This window comes from Polyodon spathula, chromosome 6 (assembly GCF_017654505.1).
Source record: "Polyodon spathula isolate WHYD16114869_AA chromosome 6, ASM1765450v1, whole genome shotgun sequence".
NCBI lineage: Eukaryota > Metazoa > Chordata > Actinopteri > Acipenseriformes > Polyodontidae > Polyodon > Polyodon spathula.
The window spans coordinates 61,459,625-61,483,460 of NC_054539.1; the positions used below are offsets into that span (position 1 = coordinate 61,459,625).

Genomic DNA, 23,836 nt, shown 5'->3' on the forward strand with positions numbered 1-23,836 from the left:
TTGACCAGTGGCATGAGGAACAAACTCTTTCAAACATAATTTGGCGCGGGGCAGGGGTTTGTGTGTGTGTGAATGTATTTAGATTAGGTGGTTTCTATGCTTGGTGAACCATGATTCTATAAACTTAGGATCGAATAAAGAAGCAGATATACAGTAACCAATCCTAGTGTGTTTCAGTTAGCTAATGTTATATGTGAGCCAAGTATTCATTGAAGTACAATTAATATAAAACGCAGTAAAGTTACAATTATTGTAACTTTTTGGCAAACCAAAACTGCCCATATGAACCAGATAGACAAAGTGCCAATATTAATTATGTCATCTCTTCTGCAGTTGTAGGACTTCCCATTATTTCTGCTAGACATGGACTGAAATCAAGCCCCTGTGGTTAAGTGTAGTCAGATTTGCATGCAATGAACCCAGCTCAGAGCATCGGAATTAATTTATGCTATGAGATATAAACAACTTTAGTCAAACAAGTCACATCTTGACAAAGGACAAACAGTGTCACTCAATCTCCAGATTGAGAGTGTCTGTTGGTTATAACTAACTAACGAACCACTGTGTGGTCCCAGAGACAATCTTCTCTCAGTCAGCTGCAGAACTGGCTGCAAGTTCACTGAAAACAGCTATGGGATCTCTGTTCAAATATAGTAGTATAACACTGCTAAATAAAACAAGGGATGGGTTGAATGAAGTTGTTATGGAAAGTCCCTAAAATCCCAACTTCCATGTAAAAGACAGAGATGTGGAAAAACAGCAGTATAACCCACATGTGAAAAGCACTGGTACAAAGACGCCATAGTTTTTCCAGGTTCATGTCTACATACTTTAAGTGCTTAAAACGATAATGAATGAAAGCGACACAACCCTAATATTACATGAGGCATTTTGTACCTCTTGAAAGTACTTTGAAGGTGTGCAGGTTATCGGAAGACCAGGTTGTTACTGACTGTTAAGTGTTCAAAATGGAAAAGATACATTGCAGAGTAGAGAATGGAGGGTTGTTTCTCTTTGTTGCATAGTCAAGGTGCTCCTATTAAAATTACAAAGAGCTATTGGAAATTAAGCTGGCTTTAACAACTGAGTGGCTTTTAAAAACCAATTTATAATGACTTTAACACAAGACGGGCAGTCTGAGTCTGACCAATCCAGATAAACGTCTGAAGAGGTGAGATAAAATGAAAGATTTAAAAAAGTCTACTCTCACCCAGCACTACATGGTGGGTCTAAGAATAATCATCTGTTTTTTTCTTTCTTTCTTTGTAGCTCTAATAGTTTTGGAGAATTGTTGTTTACGGAAGAAACAATACATTGTTTCATGCACAAGGCCAGAGCTGGCAGTAATTGAAAAAAAGGGTAAAGACCAGGCACCCAACCAACTTCAGGGGTCTTAAGAATCTGGCTGCCAAGGAACAAGCCAGGCTGGAGTGGAATGGTGCCAGAAGTATGTGTGGTCCATGCGTTCCAGGCTGCAGGAAGTAAACCAGGCCAAGAAAGGGCACACACGCTACAGTATAAGTGCTTTATAAATTGATTGGCTGTCTGCATGCTTCAGACATACAGAAGAATCATAATGAACACGCTTAAACAGCGTCTAGAGACAAATTAAATGTAGTTTGTTGTGCCACAAAAAGTCTGTTGTAATATCTGATTTATTGTCAGCTGTGATTTTTGGAGGAGATTTATCACTAAAAAAGGCACTATGGATCTATCATCACTGATGTGTTTTGTACCCTTCCTTAGTGACAGCCAAACATGCATTCACCTTTAATTACAAAATGTAGCCTGATATATCAATTTACGCCATGAAGGAATTTCTTAATATATATATATATATATATATATATATATATATATAATATATATATCGTGTTATATTGCAGAAGGCAGCACACAACTTGTCTATAAGATCAAGTTGACCCCCTGGGGACCTCAATTATAGAAATGCATGTTTTTATTAAATTAAGCCTTTTTGTTTTTTACTTTGCTAGCAACAGGTAAAAAAAAAAAACAAAAAAAACACAACAAAACAAAACAAAAGCAGTATAATTTGTGCGGGAATTGGGAAGAGTATCTGTGTGTGTGCATGTGTGTGTGTGTGAGAGAGAGAGAGAGAGAGAGAGAGAGAGAGAGAGAGAGAGAGAGAGAGATGGAGAGAGAGAGAGAGAGAACTGGACAAGCTCCAAGACAAGCACTGTGATGTCATTTACAGCACTCACTGAATTGACAAACACTGAGGTGAAGCTTTGAAGACTGTCTGGCTACTGCACTCAAGAATTTTAATGGAAATCATGTACGAGACAATACAAGTTTTCCAGGACTTAATTTGGCTTATAAAATGCCCTGAAGTATGCAGTCGTAAAATAAGATAAATGTAACAATTAAAGAGGCGGTTACAAAGTATTTAAATTTTTTTTGTACAGATGCATTGTCAATCATACACTGCTTTATTAAATTGTTCTTCTTCAAAGCCTGTAATTAAATTAATTCAAAATTATAAATTAATCAACGCTGCAGTTGCAGAACAAACAGTTTCGAGGGACAAATTCAAAAACCTACAAGAACACACTTTATTTGAGACCATTGTTTTTCTAGTCTCGTAATAAAAAAAAAGGCAGACTGTAGCAATGAAGAGCAAGACGCCTGAAAGAAACTATTTAGAAATGCTGTCCTTTCGTTTCTAAATACAGAAGCAAATGTTATTTCCTGTTGTCCTCAGTCAATACGGCTACCAAAAAATGAGCACCCCCAGTCCTTAAAACTACCAGCTGTATAAAGCCGTATAACAGTGAGGAGCTCCAGTATCCTGGGTTTGGTTTAAATCTACACAGGATTATATAGTTGTCACAAGTTGTTAGTACAGGTTGCTTCAACAAAACTACTGTGTTTGAAGTTAAATAAGGGGACTGGCACAGAGATACTTGGACTATGTTTGATTGATAGGTCGGATGTTTGATTTATAAGAACTGTCTCTGACTTATAGACCTGCACTTTGCAATTAATATGATTAATCGCTTCTTAAACAGTATCCCTGTTTGATCTGCGATGTGTATTAGACCTGGCAGTACTGGAGCTTTGCTTCACCTGATTAATGAAACACACACACACAAACATCTCCCACACTGCCCTGTCATCACCTGCATTTTGCAAGACTGATTCACATTTATCTTTAAACCTTTTACAGCCTCTTCTCTTGTGTGAAACAAATAAGAAGCAGCAACAAATACATTGGTCTTTCTACGTACTGGCTTGTAAACTCTTAAAGTATAGTGTCGAGCCCAGACTGAAGTCAATAAAGTGTGCTCATATCTAAAGGTAAGAAAAAGCAGGACTTCAATGCGCCAGTACAACTGGTACTAGTCAGTCTCTAATTTTCTTGGTATTTTTGTTTAATTATTTTGTATTATTGTAGTTACAGTTTGGGCCACCTAGAGGTGCTTTCTGGAAGATAAAAATAATAAATTGCCTAAAATATCCATTTCCTGTCTAATTCACATCCTGCTTTTAGTTTCCCGCCCTCACACACACAGGTGCAGTGTACCACAGCATCTTTGGTATGCCCTTCTTTCCTTGAACTGCATGCAATAACACAATTAGCATTTTAGCTCACATTTTTTGCAAAAAGTATCTAAGCTTTTCTTAATAGCTAATTTTTTTTTTTTTTTTTGTTAAATGGATAGAGCTTAACAAGAAACAACAGCAGAGACCGATTTTTCAACATGGGTAAAAAAAAAAAAAAAAAGTAATGATGCTGTGCCCCATATTAAAATTGTTATTTTCACTGTTTTCAGAAATATTAGTTTCCTGCAAAATATCATCAGTTTAACAAAAGCAGCACCTTTGTATGCTTGCCTGATCCACAGAGGAGCTTTCAGAAGATGACCCCAGATAGCTGCAGGTTGTTGTTAGACAGGAGTATGCCTGACTAATGCACGCATTGTCTGCGTTGCAAAAGGAGGCTTGTGTAAAAGCTGAAAGAATGAATGGAGTGAACAATCCCCAAGGAACTGTATAGGGTATTTAGTGTAACTGTTACTATCACTTTAAACTTGTACACTTAATGGATTGATACTTGAGACATACTGTACTTGATGTAAAAAATGACTAATGATCTACGGCACTCAACCTCAGAGTGCTTGGTAATCAAAGGCTGTTAAACTGACAAACAATTGCTTTGAAAATGATATTGCTCTAACCCCCCCTTTCCCTCAAGACTATTAGTCAGAATTATTTGTAATACTTGCTTTAAGCAGCCTCAAAACCAAACTCATCCCTCATTCTAACGACATCAAAAAACAAATACACATATTTGTAACTCCCGCCTTGTGTGCAGCGGCATACCACAAAAACAAGGAAAAGTTGTCATCTTATTAGGCACACAGAAAAGACCACAGAAACCAAAGAGCCTGATCATAATAAAACAGTGGCAAGTGGAACCTGCAACGAGGTCCATTGTTAAATCCTTCTGTAAACATTCGCATTATCACGCTCATTCTACAAATGAAGTGCAGCCTGCTTTAGCTCAACACATATCTGAACAACCAGGGGCAGTTCTGTTTGAGCTTGTGGCCCACAACTGGCCAAACAGTAAGTCCAAGTTAAAGGTTGATAACACAAACTACATAGAAAAAAACAAAAAAAACAAAAACATAACGAAGCTTTTGTAAAGCTAAACTCAGTTTATGATTTAAGCAACAATTCGGTGTGACTGCGGGCCCGGTTTGTGACTGCAGTCTCCATGCTGATAAACTATTGAAAATTTGTCACTTTTAACAGACAATATTTGTCTTGTTAAAATGAACGGTTTATTGTCCAATACTTAATAATTTTTATATATATATATATATATATCCATTGCAGTTTTGTAAAAACAGATGCCAGCAATGTTCTTTTAATCCAACTTTAAGGTCTCACAGAACATTTTAGTTTTGGTTCTCATTAAAACCAGCTATAACAGAGTTGGGCAAAGAAACACCTTCTCACATTTATTTATTCTGTCAGAAGATAACACTCACTCTGTGTCTCATTTCCTGGGCATTGCTGTACAGGGATAGACTCCTTGCATATAGAAAAGGACATGTTTTCACAATGTAAGTGAAAAGCCAGATCTTAAAAAAAACAATAAAAACTAGGCACCAAATTTGCTAATCTTCTTCTCACGTGTAGGCTATGTATTCACAAAAGGAACTTGTTAATATTACACCTTCCCTGACTACTGACTATTACTAAAAAAATACTGTGTGGTTACTGTGTTTATACCTTGTCAAATAAAGAAGTAGTGCATAACATTAGTATTAGTGGAATATTATTAAAGGTCACTGCCTGTGTACTACTAAACTGTGGTTCTGCAAACAAATCATGTATTACTTCAAGGTGTTAGACAACCTCAACTAGTAAATTGAGTACTACTACACTACTTAATAAAGCCAGGGCCAAAATTCAATTAACTTTTATCTGGTACAAAAGCATTTTAGGAAAACATAATTTCATGCAATAAGAAAATGTGGGGATTTTTTTTAATGATTATTTTAATCAATGGTTCCACATGCACTCTATTGAATGCATGAAACTGAATTGGTCCTAAGTAATTCCTGCTAATTTTTTAACGATGACTTCAATCTTTAGTAGTCCAATAGCTGTTCAGTGGTAGAAACTTGGTATAAAGGTTTAATGAACATTCTGAGTTGTTTATTGTGGGTTTGGAATCAATAACATGTCATTTTTCACTTTAGAAAAAACAGTGCCGACCTTGCAATGTATCAAACACTGGCCACATGTTCCTGCTTCTGAGAATTACAGAAAGGGTGTGTTCAGTTACAGATTTCTTTTATGAGCTTGTACTGGTATGCCAAATTCCGTCAGGCCTCCTAATTACTTACATGCATTTTTTTTTTTTAAATGTAAAAATTCAGTTTGATTGCAAACAAAACCCCTCTTTGTAAATTGAAAGCCTTTACTGACAAAAGGGATCCTGAAACTGGAAATAACTGAATGAGTATAATTTATATAGACCCACCCGCACTGGCTTTGCTCAGACTGCAGCGCTGCATGAGTCTGATTTTGAGTGTTCTGTTCCAGCAGAACTCTTCCTTTCAGCTTCAAGCACAGCATGCATCCCAAAGAAGCAGCTCTGTCATGCTCGCTGCTCCTTAAAGAATGCATAAACAGGCAGCAAGATCCTTGCATCAGTCTCTCAAAATGTTGCACAACACAGATGCCTCTTGATGTGTCATTTCCTGCCTGGCCACCTGCCTAGCTCCTGACAGCCCAGTCAACAACCAAAAAAAAACAAACCTTTAAGACTGAGCTCCAAATGCACAAAACACAAGGTACTTTTAGAATGTGATACAATTATTTAGGTCTGTTATTTTTAACCTTTCCCTACTACGGGTGTTTGCTTTTTTCTTAATCCCAATCATTTACTGTTTATGTCCTGCTTGTAAATGTTTAAATTAGGTGTTTCAAAACTCTTTCATTGAACAGTTATTATCTAGGGTTACCATATGACTTCAAGTACACTAGGACAGTTTGAGACAGTTCAGGCTTTTCAGCTCACACCAAAATGCATTCTGGTAAGTGCTTTGAAAGGTACCCGAGACAGGTCAGAATGCATTGGGGTGGGAGTTGAACAGCCTGAATTGTCCAAAGCTGTCCCATTGAAGACGGAGATATTAATCCTGTATTATCAATGTATTATTATCCTGAATGGAATATTTTACTGATCCTAACACTTAAAAAAAAAAAGTCAGATACTATATATTACGTCCAAGCCGTTTATTGCGTCACATTTCCATGCGTTCCATAAACTTAAAAAATAAATAATTCATGGCCTCTTCTTGTACTGCTCTGTCTAAGCTGCTGGATATTCACTGTGCACAGTGTATAAGTAAAATATATAGTTCTAAAGTCACTTAGATGATATCAATCTTTCAACAAAGAAGTTATATAAAAGATGAAGTTAGGAAAGAGATACAGTTACTTTGGAATATGATGACACATTCACGAGACGATCCTCTTGCATCTGCCTGCATTTATGATGCATTTAAATTGGCACAGAGTGAAAATGTAAGAAATTGTTATGCTTTTTTCCGCATGTTTACTCTACCCAATAATCTAGCGTTTGGAAGTCATCTGCCGCCGTCCTTTTCAAGAAAGTTTATAAACAAGGCAGATGAATCAGAAGTGAGGGAGATCAAAGTCAGGCACATCAATGATGCCATGGGGTAGTTTTTAATCTGGTAATGAAGGATGATCATGTGCTGTTATGAAGTGGCTCCAACTGCCAATGCCAGATGTGTTTATTGAAAAGAAGAAATAAAAAAAAAACTTGTTTGTGATGTGATAGCATTGATTCTAGAGCCAAAAAAGAAAGATGAAAATATTTTTTTTATGAATAAAATTAATCCTGGAACAGCTGCACGCCAGACCAGCTGGCATTGATGGACATCACAAACTTTTTATGCCCCATTATAAGAGCTAATGGTAGCTTTACTTCCCTCTTTACCTTAGCACAGCAATCCAAAGGTCATATTAAGTAATGATGGCTATTTGGTGTGTGTATTGGTGACGGAAAATAATAACTCTACACTAAACTACAGTGTGTGTGTGTGTGTGTGTTTGTGTGTGTGTGTGTGTGTGTGTGTGTGTGTGTGTGTGTGTGTACTGTATTCAACAACAGGGCTCTACATCTGGTAATTTGGCCATTCCACAGAAAGTAGTTACAGCTGGTTTGACCCATGGTCAAACCAAAGGGTTAAATTGAGCTTCAGTCCTTGAGTTAGGAACGCATCCAATTCCATGTTCTATGTACAGTAGGTGGCTTAAGAGATATACATGGTGGCATGTAGGATAATGTTTGTAAGGTACAGAGTACAAATGTCAAAAGCATCCACCACACACACTCCTTTATTCTGGAATGGTTTCCGGACACCCTGTGTCTTTGAACAATGGCAGAAATGCAATGATGTGTTCCATCTTTACTGGTAATTATAATCTTCCAACAGAAAGTTTAATAAAATGACAATTAAAAAGCCGAGAGTGACAGTTTTAATTTCCCAGATGTAAGCCTCAAACACACAATGTGCAGGCATTTTCCAAATGTAACCTGAAAATTGTACAGTATGTATACCTTCAGCATGTAAAATAAATGGGGGGGCATACTGCTTCCCTACACAAATACAATATAAGGCCACAAAATATTTATTTTTAGCAGACCGGCCTGCAAATAATGCCCCCCCCCACCCGCCGCCCCCACACACACAGACTTGTTCTCCACCCTGTCACGACACAACCAGCTGTGTACAAATACAAAAGACAGGATCCATTCCTAAATCTAGCTATATCTACTTATGTTAGACAAAAATGTGAGGCAATGCGCCAGCAACGGCAAAAGGATTCCAAAATTATTATACTAAAGCCTGACTTGCAAGTCAGCAGGGCACATTAACCTTGTCCATTATTATTACAGCACACTGATAAATACTGGGGTACTTACTTCTTGGTTCCCGAGGTCCATCAACAGTAACCTTTATTGCTCGGTGGTAAGTTGCCACTTGGGGTGGGTTTGTGAATACTGTGATTGTCAATGTGAAACTCTTGCCTGCAAAACATAAAAGATAAAAAATCCATAACTTTCATGTACAATGTGCAGCATTCAGCATTCCCGCTCATTTACATTTTGCAGTTGGTGATGATGATGGCTGTGGGTTACTGACAAAATTGAATTCAATACCAATGAACAATAAACAATGACAATTTCAGTGGCCTACTGTAACAGTGGCCCTTATATAATTAATGTACTTCCAAGTTACCTTACATGTCTATATGCACCACTACTTAGATGTTTAATGAAGTTGAATAGACTTTTCCCTCATTGGGTTTACCACTGGTATCATGGGGTACATTTGTTTCTAAAATGCCTTTTTCCGGCCTTATGCTGTTTTACCCCTTCTCTAATCAATATGGAGATTAACTTATTGATGTGTTATAAAGTCACACTCACTCAAGGAATCTGATTTCAGTGTGTGTGTCACTATGAACATGAGAAGCTGTACCTCCTCTTACAAAAGCTGTGTGAAACACACAATGAGCCTAGATACCTACATGAATGAGCTTCCCAACAATCAGAGACAGTACTTAAGTTAATGACTAAGAGGAAAATATCAAGCTAACCCATTTAAAAAAAAGATGTAGGCATCAATATCACCACACCAATCAATCCCTGAAACAAGCCTTCCTTTGTAGGCTTTTCAATGGTAATCAGCTGTCATTTTGAGTTATATGTTTTTGTTTGATCTGTTTCTAAGGAATGGCAGGGTTAACAGAATACAAGGTGTATAAGATAACAGTGCTTTAAGGAAATACATACATACATACTGTATGGGCATTTAAGCTTGTTTTTTTCTGTTATTATCCAGAAGAAACTGTTAAATTTGTTATGTTATGTACTGCTTTTGTTTATAAAGAGTAAAATCCCACCTCAGACAGTGAACTGCATTTGTCAGTTAAATAAAACTGTGCAGGGGGTTGCTAAGTGTTTCTGTTAAGCAGCAGACTCACCAATTATAATCAGTTAAGTACGTAATGGTTAGTAATGTCAGATACTAGAACTGCAATCTGTTACTGAGACAGGAAAAGGTGGGCGTAAGATTAGTGACTCAATACAACAGACAGCAATCTTGGGCCCAAATCTACATCTGAGCCAGTGCATTAGAATTCACAACACCAAACGTTTTACTGCTTGCATTGGTAAATATATCTTTTCAGCTGTTCGCTTCTTTTACAAATCTGACTATAAATGTGCTAAGATATCATACTGCTTGCTGTAAGCAGATCTGTAAGCACTTTATTGTACCAAAGCAATTCCAATGAAACGGCCTTAAGCACAGATCTCCTGTATCTTGGTAATCTTCTATTTTCTACCCCCCCACCCCCCAAGCCCCTTTTAAAACTCACACAGGCACATTCTTCCTCAGTCTCATCTCATACCGTCACCCTGTGGTCATCTGGAAAAGTCACAACCTTTGTGAACTAGACCGCACTGTTCATTTTGCCTATCCCTACAGAACAGTTAAATACCAAATACCATTGGAATACAATACATGTATTTTACTGTGAAGAGTATTTGGGTATGCTTCTCTATTGGGTTACAATACTCGATGGGCAAATGCAAATAGGACGAAGTTGGAAACTGTTTACAGCTCTGCAGCTTGAACACCTTTGTTTCAAGGAAGCTGCCATTTAAATTGTCCTGTGTTTTGGCAATAATATTAGTTTTCATAGGATTTGAAGCACCTATCAAATGTCCACATTCACAGTTAGCAGCACATGGTAAACAGAATACTGTTTCCAGGATTAATAAAGTGCTTGTAATGTGTATGCACAATGTGTCTGACTTAATCCGCTGTGACTGGGAAGGCTTTTGGCAAGAACAGGTGAATTTAATAATATCTTCATCGCCTCCCCCAGCTAAAATGTTCTGTTTTGGCTGTCAAGCAAACATAAAAGAAGTAGAGGATTTCTAACCTGGCACACCATTACAGAATTCATCTGCCAAGCTACTGTACAGTACACACACATATTGTTTTGTCTCCCTGTTTTAAGCTACTTAACCCTGTATACCGTATCTGAATTACTGTTAAAAAGATCTGGTGCTATGTGCAAGTAAAGACTGGTCTGCTTCTGATATAGTATACTGAAGTTTGGAAAATAATTACGTAGAACTCAAATATAAAGTGAAGCTAATCCTCTAAACATCACCAAATAGCTAATAAACTATTTCACAAACAATATTATTTCAACTCACACACCAAGAAACATTCTTCCTAAAGCATGTTGGTGGAGTGTAGGTTGACTTTTCTTTCGCTTTTCTTTTTGATTCGCTGTGTGATATTTTCACTCCCTCTAATCTTTATTTAACCAGACTCGCTTCCTCGACACTTCTTTTACCTTTCACTATCATCTTAGCTGTTTCTATCAGGCTTCATGTCACTAGGTTTGCACATAAAGTGTAACAAACACGTGAACCCCAAACAATACAAAACTGAGAGACTTCAATAAATAACGGCTATCCTAATAAACATCTACACCTTTGCATTTTGTAGTTTGGTATGTATACAAATACACAGAATATGCAAACTATTTAGGTTTAATTGGTCCATCTTTCCTGAAGAGTACCATTTCTTATTCTAATGAATATGTGCATTGCAGAACTTAAGTTGGTCATACAGATTACAATATAGTTTTTAAGTACTCTAGGGAATTGATTATTGTATACACAATATATACAGGCATGGGTTCATAATTTATCTGCATTAAATCCGCATCTTGGTTTCATGGCTATAACGAGTCACAGATGATTAGTTTAATCAGCCTCAGGTCTGTACTCATTAGGTGCCCACTGATTACAAAGAAGTGCATTGATTTGGCAGTGGTCCAACAGTCCCGTTTCTACAGGCAGTCTGAGGAGCCAGCTGAGGTGTTCCTGTCTGCTCCATTTCACTTTCCTCAAACTTCCAATGAAATCTATACAGTACATATGCTGGTTATTTCTACAGAAAATCATCCAAAAATGTAAAACTGAAACTGTAGTGATAACACAAGCCACAAAAAGGCTGTGACTGTTGCAAAGCACGAATTTAAATAAAAACTACATCTTCAACCCCATGGTAGGTATCACACTCAAAAAAGAGACACTTCTTTTCCCAAACGAAAGACCACAAAGCTTGTTGCTTGGATGCATTTGGTTTAATTCACAGAGGCCTTTTTCATAGTTTGTCAACATCAAAATACAGTACATATACCTACTGTATATATAGTAATCCTGATGAGACATAAACACTTCTATTTAAGTGTCATTTAATTTGTAATGCATGCTAAAAGTAATCCAGCTCCAACCTTGTTGGCCTTGTTTTGGTGTATTAAGTTTGCTTGTCACTGCGCTGCTGTTTCCCAGTGCAATTGTGCAATATAAAAACCCATCCTCTTGGCCTCTGTGAGTCTGGAAGACAAGTCTGGACTGAGCTCCCCACTCCTTCCTGCCTCTGGCAGCAGACTGCAGCCCTTCTGATCCTCAACCAAGCCTGCCTGCTTCAAAGAGAAAAGCTGGGCTTCCGTCAAGATCATAGTGTGGGGGAGGGGGGAGGGGGGGTCATTTATGTTTGGACATAATTACACTCCATCAAAAGAAGCTTTCTTCATCTTCCATGCGTGGAAAGCCTGCAAGCAGTTAAGTCTGCCTTTTATATATATATATATATATATATATATATATATATATATATATATATATATATATATATATATATATATATATATATGTGTGTGTGTGTGTGTGTGTGTGTGTGTGTGTGTGTGTGTGTGTGTGTGTACATAAAAATGCTATTTGGGAATCCAGCCAAAGAAGAAAAGGAAATATTGTATAACTGTGTGCGCACCCTTTGTTTTCAACTTTTAAGGTTGGGAATAATATATTTATTTTCTTTTTCTTACTTTTTCATATTCTGGTTCTTCTTTTCTGAGCTTCATATTTATTATTTCTTTGGGTAAAGGGGTACCTTTTTTTTGCTGATGGCACAACAAAGATGACTACTTGTGGGTTTTAGCTTTTACATAGCTGTCACTGTCTAGGTGGAAGCTAAAAGGCTAAGCTGTGACAGCTCTCAGCAGCATTCAAAATGTGAGTTGCAAAGATAAGACCCATAAATTCATGAAATTATAGTTTACTTCCATTCAGTACTAATGTAGTGTATAGACCACATGATAAATAATTGATAAAGCCATTTAAATCAAGAATGTTTACTGTAAATTGCTGATCTGTTATATGAACTAAGAAAAAATGAAATAAAATAAAAACTGGAAACTATACTTTGGTTTGGCAGTAACTGTCATATCCTCCACAGAAAAAAAATCAAGTAACACAAAACAAAAACGAACATGATAACAGCATTAGCTTACACAAATAGAATTGCTTTGTTTAATAAATCAAGCGGTTCCCTAGATAGAGCCCTTGATAGTTCACCCAATCAGGTGTCACTTTGGGTTACCATGTGTTATATTCAAGCATGAGACAAAATGTCTTGTAACAAATGTCCATGCAAAGTGTAATTACATTTAGGCAAGAGGTTCTGAAGATTGAGCTTTTAATATTCAAATCATAGAGGCCAGACCTCTGCTAAACATGTCCATGGATACGAATGTGTGTTAAGGAATGCCCTTGTCGATAAGTTCCATTAAGTTTGAATAAGGGGTTATCAAGATATGTGTGCAAATATGGCACAGGTTAAAAGTGCATTATCTAAGTCTATGTGGATTAATCACAATTTTCATTTTAGGAAGTTTCTGGGGAAAAAACAAGAATTCACGTAGATCATTTATTTAATTTGTTCTGACTGGAGTCTGAGCAATCATAGACGAATGATGTCTACATCTTCTGGCATGCTGTTCTTTTTAGTGGCACTATTTTTTTTTTTAAAGCTCAGGCCATCAAAATCAATGTATAATCCCTAGATATCACAAGTTCAATACAAACCCTCTTCACACACTTTTGCTCAAAGGAAGTAAAGTTATTTTAATTTACTCTGAAATTAACGTCAGGCTGCTGAAAGATATCCTTCCGATTGTTTTCTGCAATTATGAGTCATATGCACAGAGGAAGTTCTCTTTTCTGTATCAGAGGCTTCTAACTGTGGGAAACTGATGTGTAGTCAATGTCATATCTTTTTAGTCAGGTTTGTAAAGATGTTCAGTCTTTCAGGTTAAATAATTGGATACAAATTATGCAGTCTAAAACAGAATGCCTTAAAATCTGGTATTTGAAAGAAGACAATAACTAGTAAACTGATATAAAACCACTATCATTTCAAGGCAGGTTTAAACATACCCAATTCTCATTCAGTTGGGAAAAAAGGTTTTAGGAACACATGAATGCAACAAACAGAGAACATGTGTGTGTGTGTGTGTGTGTGTGTGTGTGTGTGTGTGAGTGTGTGTGTGTGTGTGTGTGTGTGTGTGTGTGTGTGTGTGTGTGTGTGTGTGTGTGTGTGTGTGTGTGTGTATTCTGATTGAAAAATGTGTTTATCGAATCAAAGTAAAAAAAAAAAAGAATCTCCACATTTGTAAATATTTAAGTTATTTTTACCAGCTAAAAGCAGACTGAATTTGCGCCCTAAGATCCAGTCTCATTTGACAGATGCATGATGTATGTTAGGACTCCCAAGGTAATAGCATCTCAACTGATTCCCCCAGTAGCAAAACAGACACTGAAGTATCTCACATAACCTAGGGACTACAACAGGGTCTTGCATGACAGCAGGTGAAGTTATGATTTGACATCAAAATATTTTTCTTACTCCACCAAACTTTATTTGAAGCCAAATGGCTTCAAATAAAAGCTACTGTCAGAAAAGCCAAAGTTTATAAATACACACTAGTGAAAACAGGATATTAAATCCACATTTTACTATTTTTGCATTTCCTCTGGTTCTAAAAGAAAAAAACATACGAACACACATTTACAGTACAGATTTCAGATTTATCTTTGGCCACATAAACTAGACATGTTGTCATTGATGCTATTGCAACAGCTAATGTTGCTTGAAAAAAAAAAGTGTTTAATGGGAAAATGCCATTATTATACAAATAGCTGACACACAATATTTTGGACAAGATGTCATCCGTCGACTGTCACATAATCAACCTTATTCCCAACAATTGTTTGCTGTTCTGCACATGTGACTTAAAACCTGGTTCTAATAAGGACAAAAGGAATAATGAATTTTCCTCACCGTGAAGCTTTGTAACATAGGGTGGGAATCAGTGAAGTTTGCTTAGCTCCTTCAAGCATATTTTGTAAGCTTGTACAGTATACATAAACTGTAAAATAATATTAAATGTGCCTTATATAAGCTACACCACAATATTGCCTCAGGCCTCTATCAATTAGTTGTTATGACTGCCTTTTCATTGTATGTAAATCTGCAGTGTTTTCTATTTTGACAAGCAGGGTCTCATGAAAGCTTCAGGAAACACACCGTACCTCGTCCACTCCTTCCCACAAATCGCAGGTCGTTAAACCTTGCAACTTGGTTCTTCATGACTGCAGAGGCGTTTCTCAATTCTGCAGAGTAGTTCTCATCATTACCAGCCATCACTGTGACCACCGTCCCCTCAGAGACCTCCCCCAGGGCTACCACCTGCAGAAAAATGCACAGTGTCAACAATAAACAGCAAGATAACTCTCACATACCCTCTGCATTTACAAATGCAAATTTGAGCTTCTAGTTACATTGCTGACAGGGTAGGTGAGGGCACACGTATGGTATTAATATCCTTTACAACCTTCTCAATTCAAAAATTGCAGCTTTTTTTATATATACTATTCTTTTTAGCATTTTGCAGCATCCTTAAAAAAATAAGCATGGTAGAGTTTATTCTCAGGCCAGTAATATCTTGGGCAATACTTAGGTGGAAATGATTATGTAATGCCACCAAAAATGGAAACTTCAGTTAGAAAGCTCCACCATAAGTCTTGTGAATATAATGTGCAATATCCTTCTGTCTAATTCTAGTGGATGAAGTAATACTAATTGCTCTAACAGAGATGTTGTCTTGCACTGTCTCCTGCATGTTCACACAGTTTAGGTTTATGTAAAGAAAAAGAAAAAAGTTGAGTATTTGGTAAAGGGCAATCACAACCTATTGCTTAAAACTCCACAATGTGTGAAGAAGTTGTGGAGATAAAAGCACTTTTTCAGTTAAAATATATATTTTTTGTTTAATACAAAAATAAGCATACTAACATTATGTAATGCAGAGTTTGTCCCTAAAACATGCTTTACATTTTGGAAAAAAAGAATATGGAAATATGTATGTATGTATGTATGTATGTATGTATTATTATTATTATTATTATTATTATTATTATTATTATTATTATTATTATATCCCTTAATGTATAATGTTGGTATTAATTAAATGTCTTATATTATAGCCATATAATAAAGAGCATTGATTTAACTTTAAAGAAACTGTATAGAGTGTATTCCTCATACCAACATTTAAGCTGAATATAGAAATTAGTCTGGAAGTAAAAAAATGCTCACAGTATCTGTGCCGAGTGTTAGGAGAATAAGATGCACATTTCTAGCGTTGAACTCAAATACTTATCGCTCATTTGGGAGGCAAGGCATTAGTGATGAGAAACAGGGTGGTACATTACACTTGCTTGAGAGAGAGAGAGAGAGAGAGAGAGAGAGAGAGAGAGAGAGAGAGAGAGAGAGAGAGAGAGAGAGAGAGAAAAGCATGTACTACACATGAAATATACTGATGTGTGTTGTTTCAACTTCAGCACTTGCGAGCAGTTATGATATACTCATAACGCTATAAGAATAATACACTATCTGCATACAAATGAAAAACAGTCTTTAGCAGCATCAAAGTCCTTCCCTATAAAACATAATATTTAATTAATTATACAATATTACTGACAGTTATAGTTTCTTTGACTTGTCAAATCAGATAAATGAGAAGACAGACTGGTCCCGCAAATTTGATTATTCTTTAGAAATAATAAATAGGCGTTTTAGTTGAATTAGTACAGGCAAATTCAAATACAAAACGAATGTAGTTGGTGATATATACTGTATATTATGGTTTATACATAGGTAAGATATCGCAAATAGTGATGACGACTTCAGAAAGACACCTTACTCGCGCTCTGACAAGCAGGTGAGAATTGACTACATTGAAATGCTGGTGCTCAATAATAAGGTGCATATTACAATCTGAAACAGTGTACTTTTTTGAATACGTGGTCTCTCACCATATCCGCATTTTGGCTTTATTTACCAAAAAAGTCACTTGACAAATAGCCAACATTTTTAGTAACATCGTTTCTCTAACAGCTTAGGCTTTGTACACAAAACTTTCCAATGACACTATTTATTTTGATTGTTAAATTGTTATAAATGTAACTGGATGTTTTAATTAGCTTTATGTGTAAATATCCCCGCAGTGTGGTATTGGCTGTACAGACCCCTATTAAATATTAAATAACCTGCAAATTTGTTTCGATATGCCAGCCAAAATGCATTTCAATGTGGTGATTGATCACATGTAGTAAAGCTCACAATGCTAACAATAACGTGTGTTATAGAAACTTGTAATATATAATAAATGATATAACATGAAACACCCTCGCTAAAACTCCACCAGCTGTCTCAAATAAATAATAATACTTTTCTGATGACACCACAACCGCAATCTATATTGATCTGTATTACAGTATATTTAGGAGACAATGGATTATACCTTCATACATGCCGTTCTTAAAACACACGTATTGCTGTATAACAGCCAAAAGTTTTCATACAACGACGTTGTCTCTTGTACCTTACACTTTTATTCTGAATATTGTTTTAATTTTTTTATTAGAAATTATTGTTTTTTTTTTAGAATGTGTTAAATTACCTTACCTTGAATGCCACGGGTAATGTTTTATTACACCTCCAATGGGACGGCAAGACTGAGCAAAGAAAGTTGGGACTGTCAGTCCGCACGAGTTCTGCTGGATGATCAGCGATGATTTCTACCATGGTACGGTTATCGTGCGCCCGAAGTCTGGGTACCGCTGGAGCCGCCTCTTGTTGCCCAGTCGCCGGGCTCACTTCGCTCATTTTAACAGGGACGGGTTGAAGGCTACTGGACGGGGGGCTGAACCTCCGGCTGGTGCTGGGATCTATGGGAATGCGCATTACAACAGTCACAATTAGCAAAGGTAGGCGACTGAGATTGGTTAAATCTTCAGTTACTTTACAGTCAGTTAAAACGTTTTCACAAACAGAAGCTTTCCCTTCAGCAATGCTCCTGACTTATTTCGTGTCACGAATAGCTCGATACACATGTTAAGTTTTCCAGGAAGTCTTCAAAATCGTGAACTGCTAAATAACAAATTAAAAAATCAAAAGCAGAAAAACAAAATTCTAATTACTGAAAAATGACTTCAATATTTATTTATTTTTTTGGGGTCACAATATATTTTGCATTTTGTAGTCCTTAAAATAAATCTTCCTCTTTAAAAGTTTTCCACCAAATTTAAGACAGTGGTAAAGTTTTTTTTTTTTTTGTATAGGGTTAAAAGGTTCTCGTTGATCCCAAAAAAAGTTGCGGTCGGTAGGATGAAGGAGCCGAAACAAGCCACAGTTTTTTTTTTGTCCCGAAATGTGGTTTGTCTTTGGAGTCAGGGATTTCTAATGATCAGGTTTTTGTGGTTTATATATACAGTACTAGGTGATCGTTATGCTGATGAGACTCAGACACGTGGTGTCTGAAGCCAGTCATCACACTGCATTCAAAATAAATAACCAAATGCTTCTGTCTCTCGAGAAAAGAAGTATGGTTAACTCTCTCGCTTTTCTGTTTGGCTGTTTTCACTTCTGCAGCAGTCCTAATTCTGTATCTAGATCTTCTGTTTTGCACCTTTGAAGTCTGAGAGAAAAAAAATCTACGACCGTTTAAAAATAATCATGACCTACAGTTTAATGCATTTCCTTGAATGAATGAAAGGTAATCAAGCCATCCATCGGATTATAAAGGTATAGACGGGTACTTGCTGAAAAGGCAGATCGTATTAAAAAGAATGTACATACCCAGTGGCAAAAAGCATGCTTCCCAGAGCTCGCTAGTAGCAACGTATCAAAATCTCCATGTGCGATCTTTTTTTGTATATTTGAAGAAGTGTGTTTGGTTTTCAGCAACAGCGCTTCCACTTTTCTGTTGTGGTTTAAAAAATAAAATAAATAAAAACAACCAAAAAAAACAACAACACGTTTTGTGTGCGCCAGTTTGTCTTACAAGGGAGTTACCATTCTGCTGTAGCCTAGTACAACAGAAAAAAAAAAAAAAAAAAAAAAAAGAACTGTTCGTACCCGTCACAGCCACATAATGAATTGGGGTGTGAAGAAAGAATATACTGAACGATACATATTCATAGGTCCAAAATGTCTTCCCTTATTAGAACTAACTGTAACTTAAAACGAGCAGTGGCAGTTTAAGGAGACGTGAGTCACTTCCCTTTGACGTGCCTGACTCAAGGCTTAGATGAAAAAAATACCTTCAAGGAAGTTTGTTTTTTTTCACTGTTGAAAATTCAGTCGCGGGGGAGAGCTCTTACAGTAAAAGCATCAAGAGCTAACGTGGGAAAAGGGGATCGTCGCTTGTTTAACTTTTTAAAATTGCATTGATAAAAATCCTGTACACTCAAAATTTCTATGTCATTCAATGATACACTGCTTTTTATTAAACTTTAATTAAACATGTAGTCTGCTACCTACCTCATCCTTATAGAGAAAAGCTACCTGGGACAAACGCGGTTTGGTATACGGTATAATTATTTGAATTTATGTTATACTTGTGGTTATATGTCACATCGTTACCCTATCATAACCTAAGGGCACGCTGAACGCTTGTAAATTTACTTTCCTTACGTAACCCAACACAGCCACCTGAGATTACATAGCACAGATGGTATACTGAAGTCGCAGGGGTATGAGTTCCACAAGTGAATTGTATTTCATTTTTATTTTTTGTGGTAAATTATAGGGAGAAGTTAGGACTTGAAGGAACTACAAGTCAATCCCCACACATTTTGGATTGTGTGTAGCACATGCAACTTTTTATTTTGTTTTAGCTTAGCAGAAATAACAGAAATACCTGATCATGCTTTAGTTTGAGTATGTATGTAACAGAGTTAAAACTACAACTCCCAAAAAGCAGACGGCTAGGTGACGGCGTGCGTGCGTGCGTGCGTGTGTGCGTGCGATGAAAAGGGGCGTGGGGGCGGGGGTGGGACGGCCGTGCGCGCTGTTTGATAGGAGTCTGCCACTGCACGAGGGCGGAACTGTCATCTGGAACAAGAGGAGATAAATAAAGGTAAGATGTTCGCATGGTACGAATTCATAGCACTTGAGAAACAACCATAAACGCGGTGGCTGTTATTAATGTACTTTTCAGTATGCCAGAAGCAGAACACAATACATTCAAGGAAATAAAAAAGCCGGTTTACAGTATTTGTTGCTGTGTGCACCCGCAGCGTGTTTAACAGGCACGAGAATTTCCAAATTAGCTACCTTTTCTGATCTGTGAACAAAAACAAAGTCTGTAGGAAGTGCTATTTCGTTGTCTGCTCTATATATTATCATTGCTGTGCTGATAAATGGCTTTGTTTAACAATGCCAATAAAGAGAAAAAGCAATATAATAATAATAATAATAATTATTATTATTATTATTATTATATTATTATTATTATTATTATTATTATTATTATCACAATTGAATGGTTTTATTTATGTGCTTCAGTTTGAAGCGCCACAAGCCGCAGATATGAGTTCGCGCTGATTACATTTTAAGAAGGAGGTGATGATATTATTATTATTTGTTTATTTAGCAGACGCCATTATCAAAGGCGATTTACAGAGACTAGGATGTGTGAACTATGCATCAGCTGCAGTGTCACTTACAGCAACGTTTCACTCGAAAGTATGGAGCACAAGGAGGCTAAGTGAATTTCTGAAGGTCACACAATGAGTGAGCCGGGTTTTTAACCGGGGGCCAGGGTTACAAGCCCTTCCTTTAACCACCGGACCACACACTCTCCGAGGCTTGATTTACGCATTGATGTCAAAACAATATTCACGCTGTGGTATCATCTGAAGCACTCTAGACTTAAAATACTTAAGAATGTTAACTGCAGGTTTACAATTCTGTTTAGCGGTTGTGTTTAAGAACTGGCATTAGAAGCCTAAATACCCTTTACCTTGTACTGTCTGTGTATTAGCCTAGGCAAAGCAGCAATGACAAGATTTATTTGAGAACAACACAATCCTTAAAGCATTGTAACTTAAGTGAGAGGTTTATATACACCCCCCACCCCTCCACCCCTCATTTTCATATTTTATAGTATGGTGTTGCAAAACTTCCGAATATAGTATTTTACATCCGCATTCAGAATCAGCAGGGGTTTCATCAAGCCTTATTTACAAATTATGTAACAAAAAGCCCATTTTGATATAAGGTCTGATATAAAATAAACCTTTCTTGTGTGTTTCATAAAAGGTTAGGCTGTATTGTCATGTTTCAAAACATTTCAAGAACAGTCATGAACACTCCCAAGTCTTCAAATAAAGCGTTAACGAAGTACTTTAATTATTCTTTATATTTCTTTAAACATTAAGTGCTTTGTAACTGATAACACTGTGTAACAATTTATTTTTATTTTTTTTGTTCCTGGGTAGTAAGTGTTATTTCCTAATTGCTTATGCCTCAGAAGTATAGAACATGGCTATTATTCCCCACAAACTTTGCTTTTGTGACCAGGACAGTGATATTTCAAAATAGCACTATTTCCAATGGGAAAACGGGCAAATGTGTGTCTTTTCGTTCACATAAAGTCAGAATAAAACAACATATGAATCCAAATTAACATGTATTTATACTAAAGTAATACAAAAATGACTACAAAAGATTTAGAAGTGAGTAGTTTTTCGAGATTTACGATTATACTATTTATTATACTTATACTTATTATACTTTTATATATTTATTAATATTATTATATTATACTATTATACTAATTATATTACTTAATTTAGGCAAAAGTATACATCACAAATATAAATATATTAAAATGAGCTGTTTTGTACAATGGGAACATTTTTAACGTGTACCAGTCTGCTTTTATAAAAAATGTGCAATGATTTCTCCCAAGCCGTGAGAAACATCCTCTTTAAAAGCTTATCAATAAAATTTCGTACCATGTGCAGTTAGAATTGCAACACACATTAAGACAGTTTGCTGGTGGTAAAAGAAAAATTGCATGGGAATTTAGAGTTTCAGACTACTTCCTCTGCTTCACAGAACCACTATATAGTGTTTCATAATCAGGCCACGCTGGTTTAATCTGTAGGGCTAGACTGCAAAAATTCCACATCACTGTCTGAATTTAGCCTGAGTCACAAAGAAATATATTGAGAGCTTTCCAGGGGGCTTGATGTCTGGAGGAGAGACATTTCTGGGTGTGTTTAGTAATTTGTGAGACACTACTAATATTCATTTATTAAAGTATTTATGTATAGCTGTATACTTATAGAGGTTATGGAATATGCTTACCAACTGCATGTGGTTTTAAAAGACAGTCACATTTCAAAACTAAAACAAATTGTATTTTATAGGAGGCCCTGTAATGGATTCTTACAAAGAAAAACTGAGTATTGTTGTCTGGCTATTGTTGAATTATTGAAAAACTTAGAATCCTGCACATTTTTTTCAAATCTTAAATATAGGCATGTCATAAACCAAAAACTACTTTGTGCTTTGATTAAATCTCTGAATCAAGTTGGCCAGTAATTGCAAACTATGTTTAACCTTTTTACATTTTTTTTTTTTGCAGTGATACAATTTCATGTGTGTGGGTAATGGAATGCACCGGGTTGGGTGGGGGGTAGATTTATAAAAAGAAAGATTTATAAATATGGCAGTAAAATACTGACTTACAGTTTCTAGTAAATGTGCATGGGATTGCAATGCATGTATTGCCATGCTTTATCGATCTGCCCCTTTTTGAGATTTTTTTTTTGTATAAGAGTGGCATGTTTTTAATTGTTTGCTGAAGAGATTGATGAGCATTTATCAACAACTGCAATTGTTAGTTTGTTTGTTCTGGTATTGTATATAAATAAGATGACAAAGGAAAGGATAATGGGGTGATTTTAATATTTATTTACGTTATTTAGTCTATAATAATCTACTTCCTTCCTCTTATTTGTGTCCCGGGGCAAATAACCAACATTTTTTATCCCAGGAAAAGGGATTTTGCATGTGTGGTACCAAACGTGGGGATGTGGGATTTCTGAAAAGTACTAAACACAAAATAGGTTTTTGATTTCTGTAAATTCTGAAGATCGACTGTAAAATTATTGCACTGATAAATGGGAAAAATGATGATCAACACTGAATAAACTCATACTGAAGCAGCATACTTTAGTCTATAAAAAGCTGTTTTCAATGTCTACATTTTTACACCAAATGTTCCATAGTAACAGTGTTTACCGTGATTGTTAATAAGGTATTGTTTTAGATAACAGGCAGTGAACAGTGGGCTCCAAATGTTTAACTTTTATATAACATTATATATTTTGACAGATGGCTCTGTTACTGTTGTCATATTTCAAATCAAATAAACAGTCCTTTTTTTAAAATATATTTCAACATAAATAAACAAATGCACTAAGTGGTTCAAATTTTGCTTCCTCAGTTTGTTGGCCAAGTTTAAATCTGTTAAATTGACTAGGCGTCTCTAGTAAAAAATAAATAAATAAAAAGTTAATGTAAAGCGACATAAAAGTCAATTTAATTATGAAAAAATAACAATAAACAGAAAGAGTTGCCTTTCTCTGCCCACACATGTTAAGTAACTGTGTTAAACCTTTGGATGCTTAAATAATCTGGACCCATTCTGCACATCTGAATTCATTTTACTGAGTATGGCAGCCATCTGCATTGCAATTCAAAGTAAAAAAGTTTAACTTATGGGGGAAGATTACAGTAGGATTTCAATTTCATGTTGACTGTATTTATTGGAGAAAATTAACTGGAGAGTGCTTTTGCTTTTTTTAAATTTTTTTTTAAATTTAATGTCCGGAAGAAATCAAATAGAGAATTCACATAGCACTACTTTGATGTATTAAATAAGTTCATTATCCAAACCATCAAACAAACTGTGGGTAGGGGAAGTAATTATAGAAAAGAGCCTTCCGAATTATTGTCTCGTCATGTTAAGT

General features: G+C 36.1%; 2 protein-coding genes across 5 annotated transcripts in view; one reads left to right on the forward strand and one right to left on the reverse strand.

Annotated features, from left to right (window-relative positions):
• The window catches only part of LOC121317431 (runt-related transcription factor 2-like), a 64,432-nt gene that overhangs the window by 12,407 nt on the left and 28,189 nt on the right, over positions 1-23,836 (reverse strand). For 2 of the 3 annotated variants that reach the window (XM_041253360.1, XM_041253358.1), the window contains exons 3-5: positions 17,475-17,737; positions 15,038-15,194; positions 8,498-8,602 (exon numbers count right to left, since the gene is read on the reverse strand). In XM_041253360.1, coding sequence (XP_041109294.1) covers positions 8,498-8,602; positions 15,038-15,194; positions 17,475-17,737 — 525 coding nt within the window. Of the gene's footprint in view, positions 1-8,497; positions 8,603-15,037; positions 15,195-17,474; positions 17,738-18,647; positions 19,022-23,836 lie in introns of those variants that run through there. The other variant, XM_041253359.1, reaches the window with a different exon arrangement.
• LOC121317432 (transcription initiation protein SPT3 homolog) overlaps positions 19,846-23,836 on the forward strand; it is a 189,004-nt gene continuing 185,013 nt past the window's right edge. For both annotated transcript variants that reach the window (XM_041253362.1, XM_041253363.1), the window contains exon 1: positions 19,846-19,929. The gene's annotated coding sequence lies outside the window, so the exon portion shown is untranslated. The remainder of the gene's footprint in view (positions 19,930-23,836) is intronic.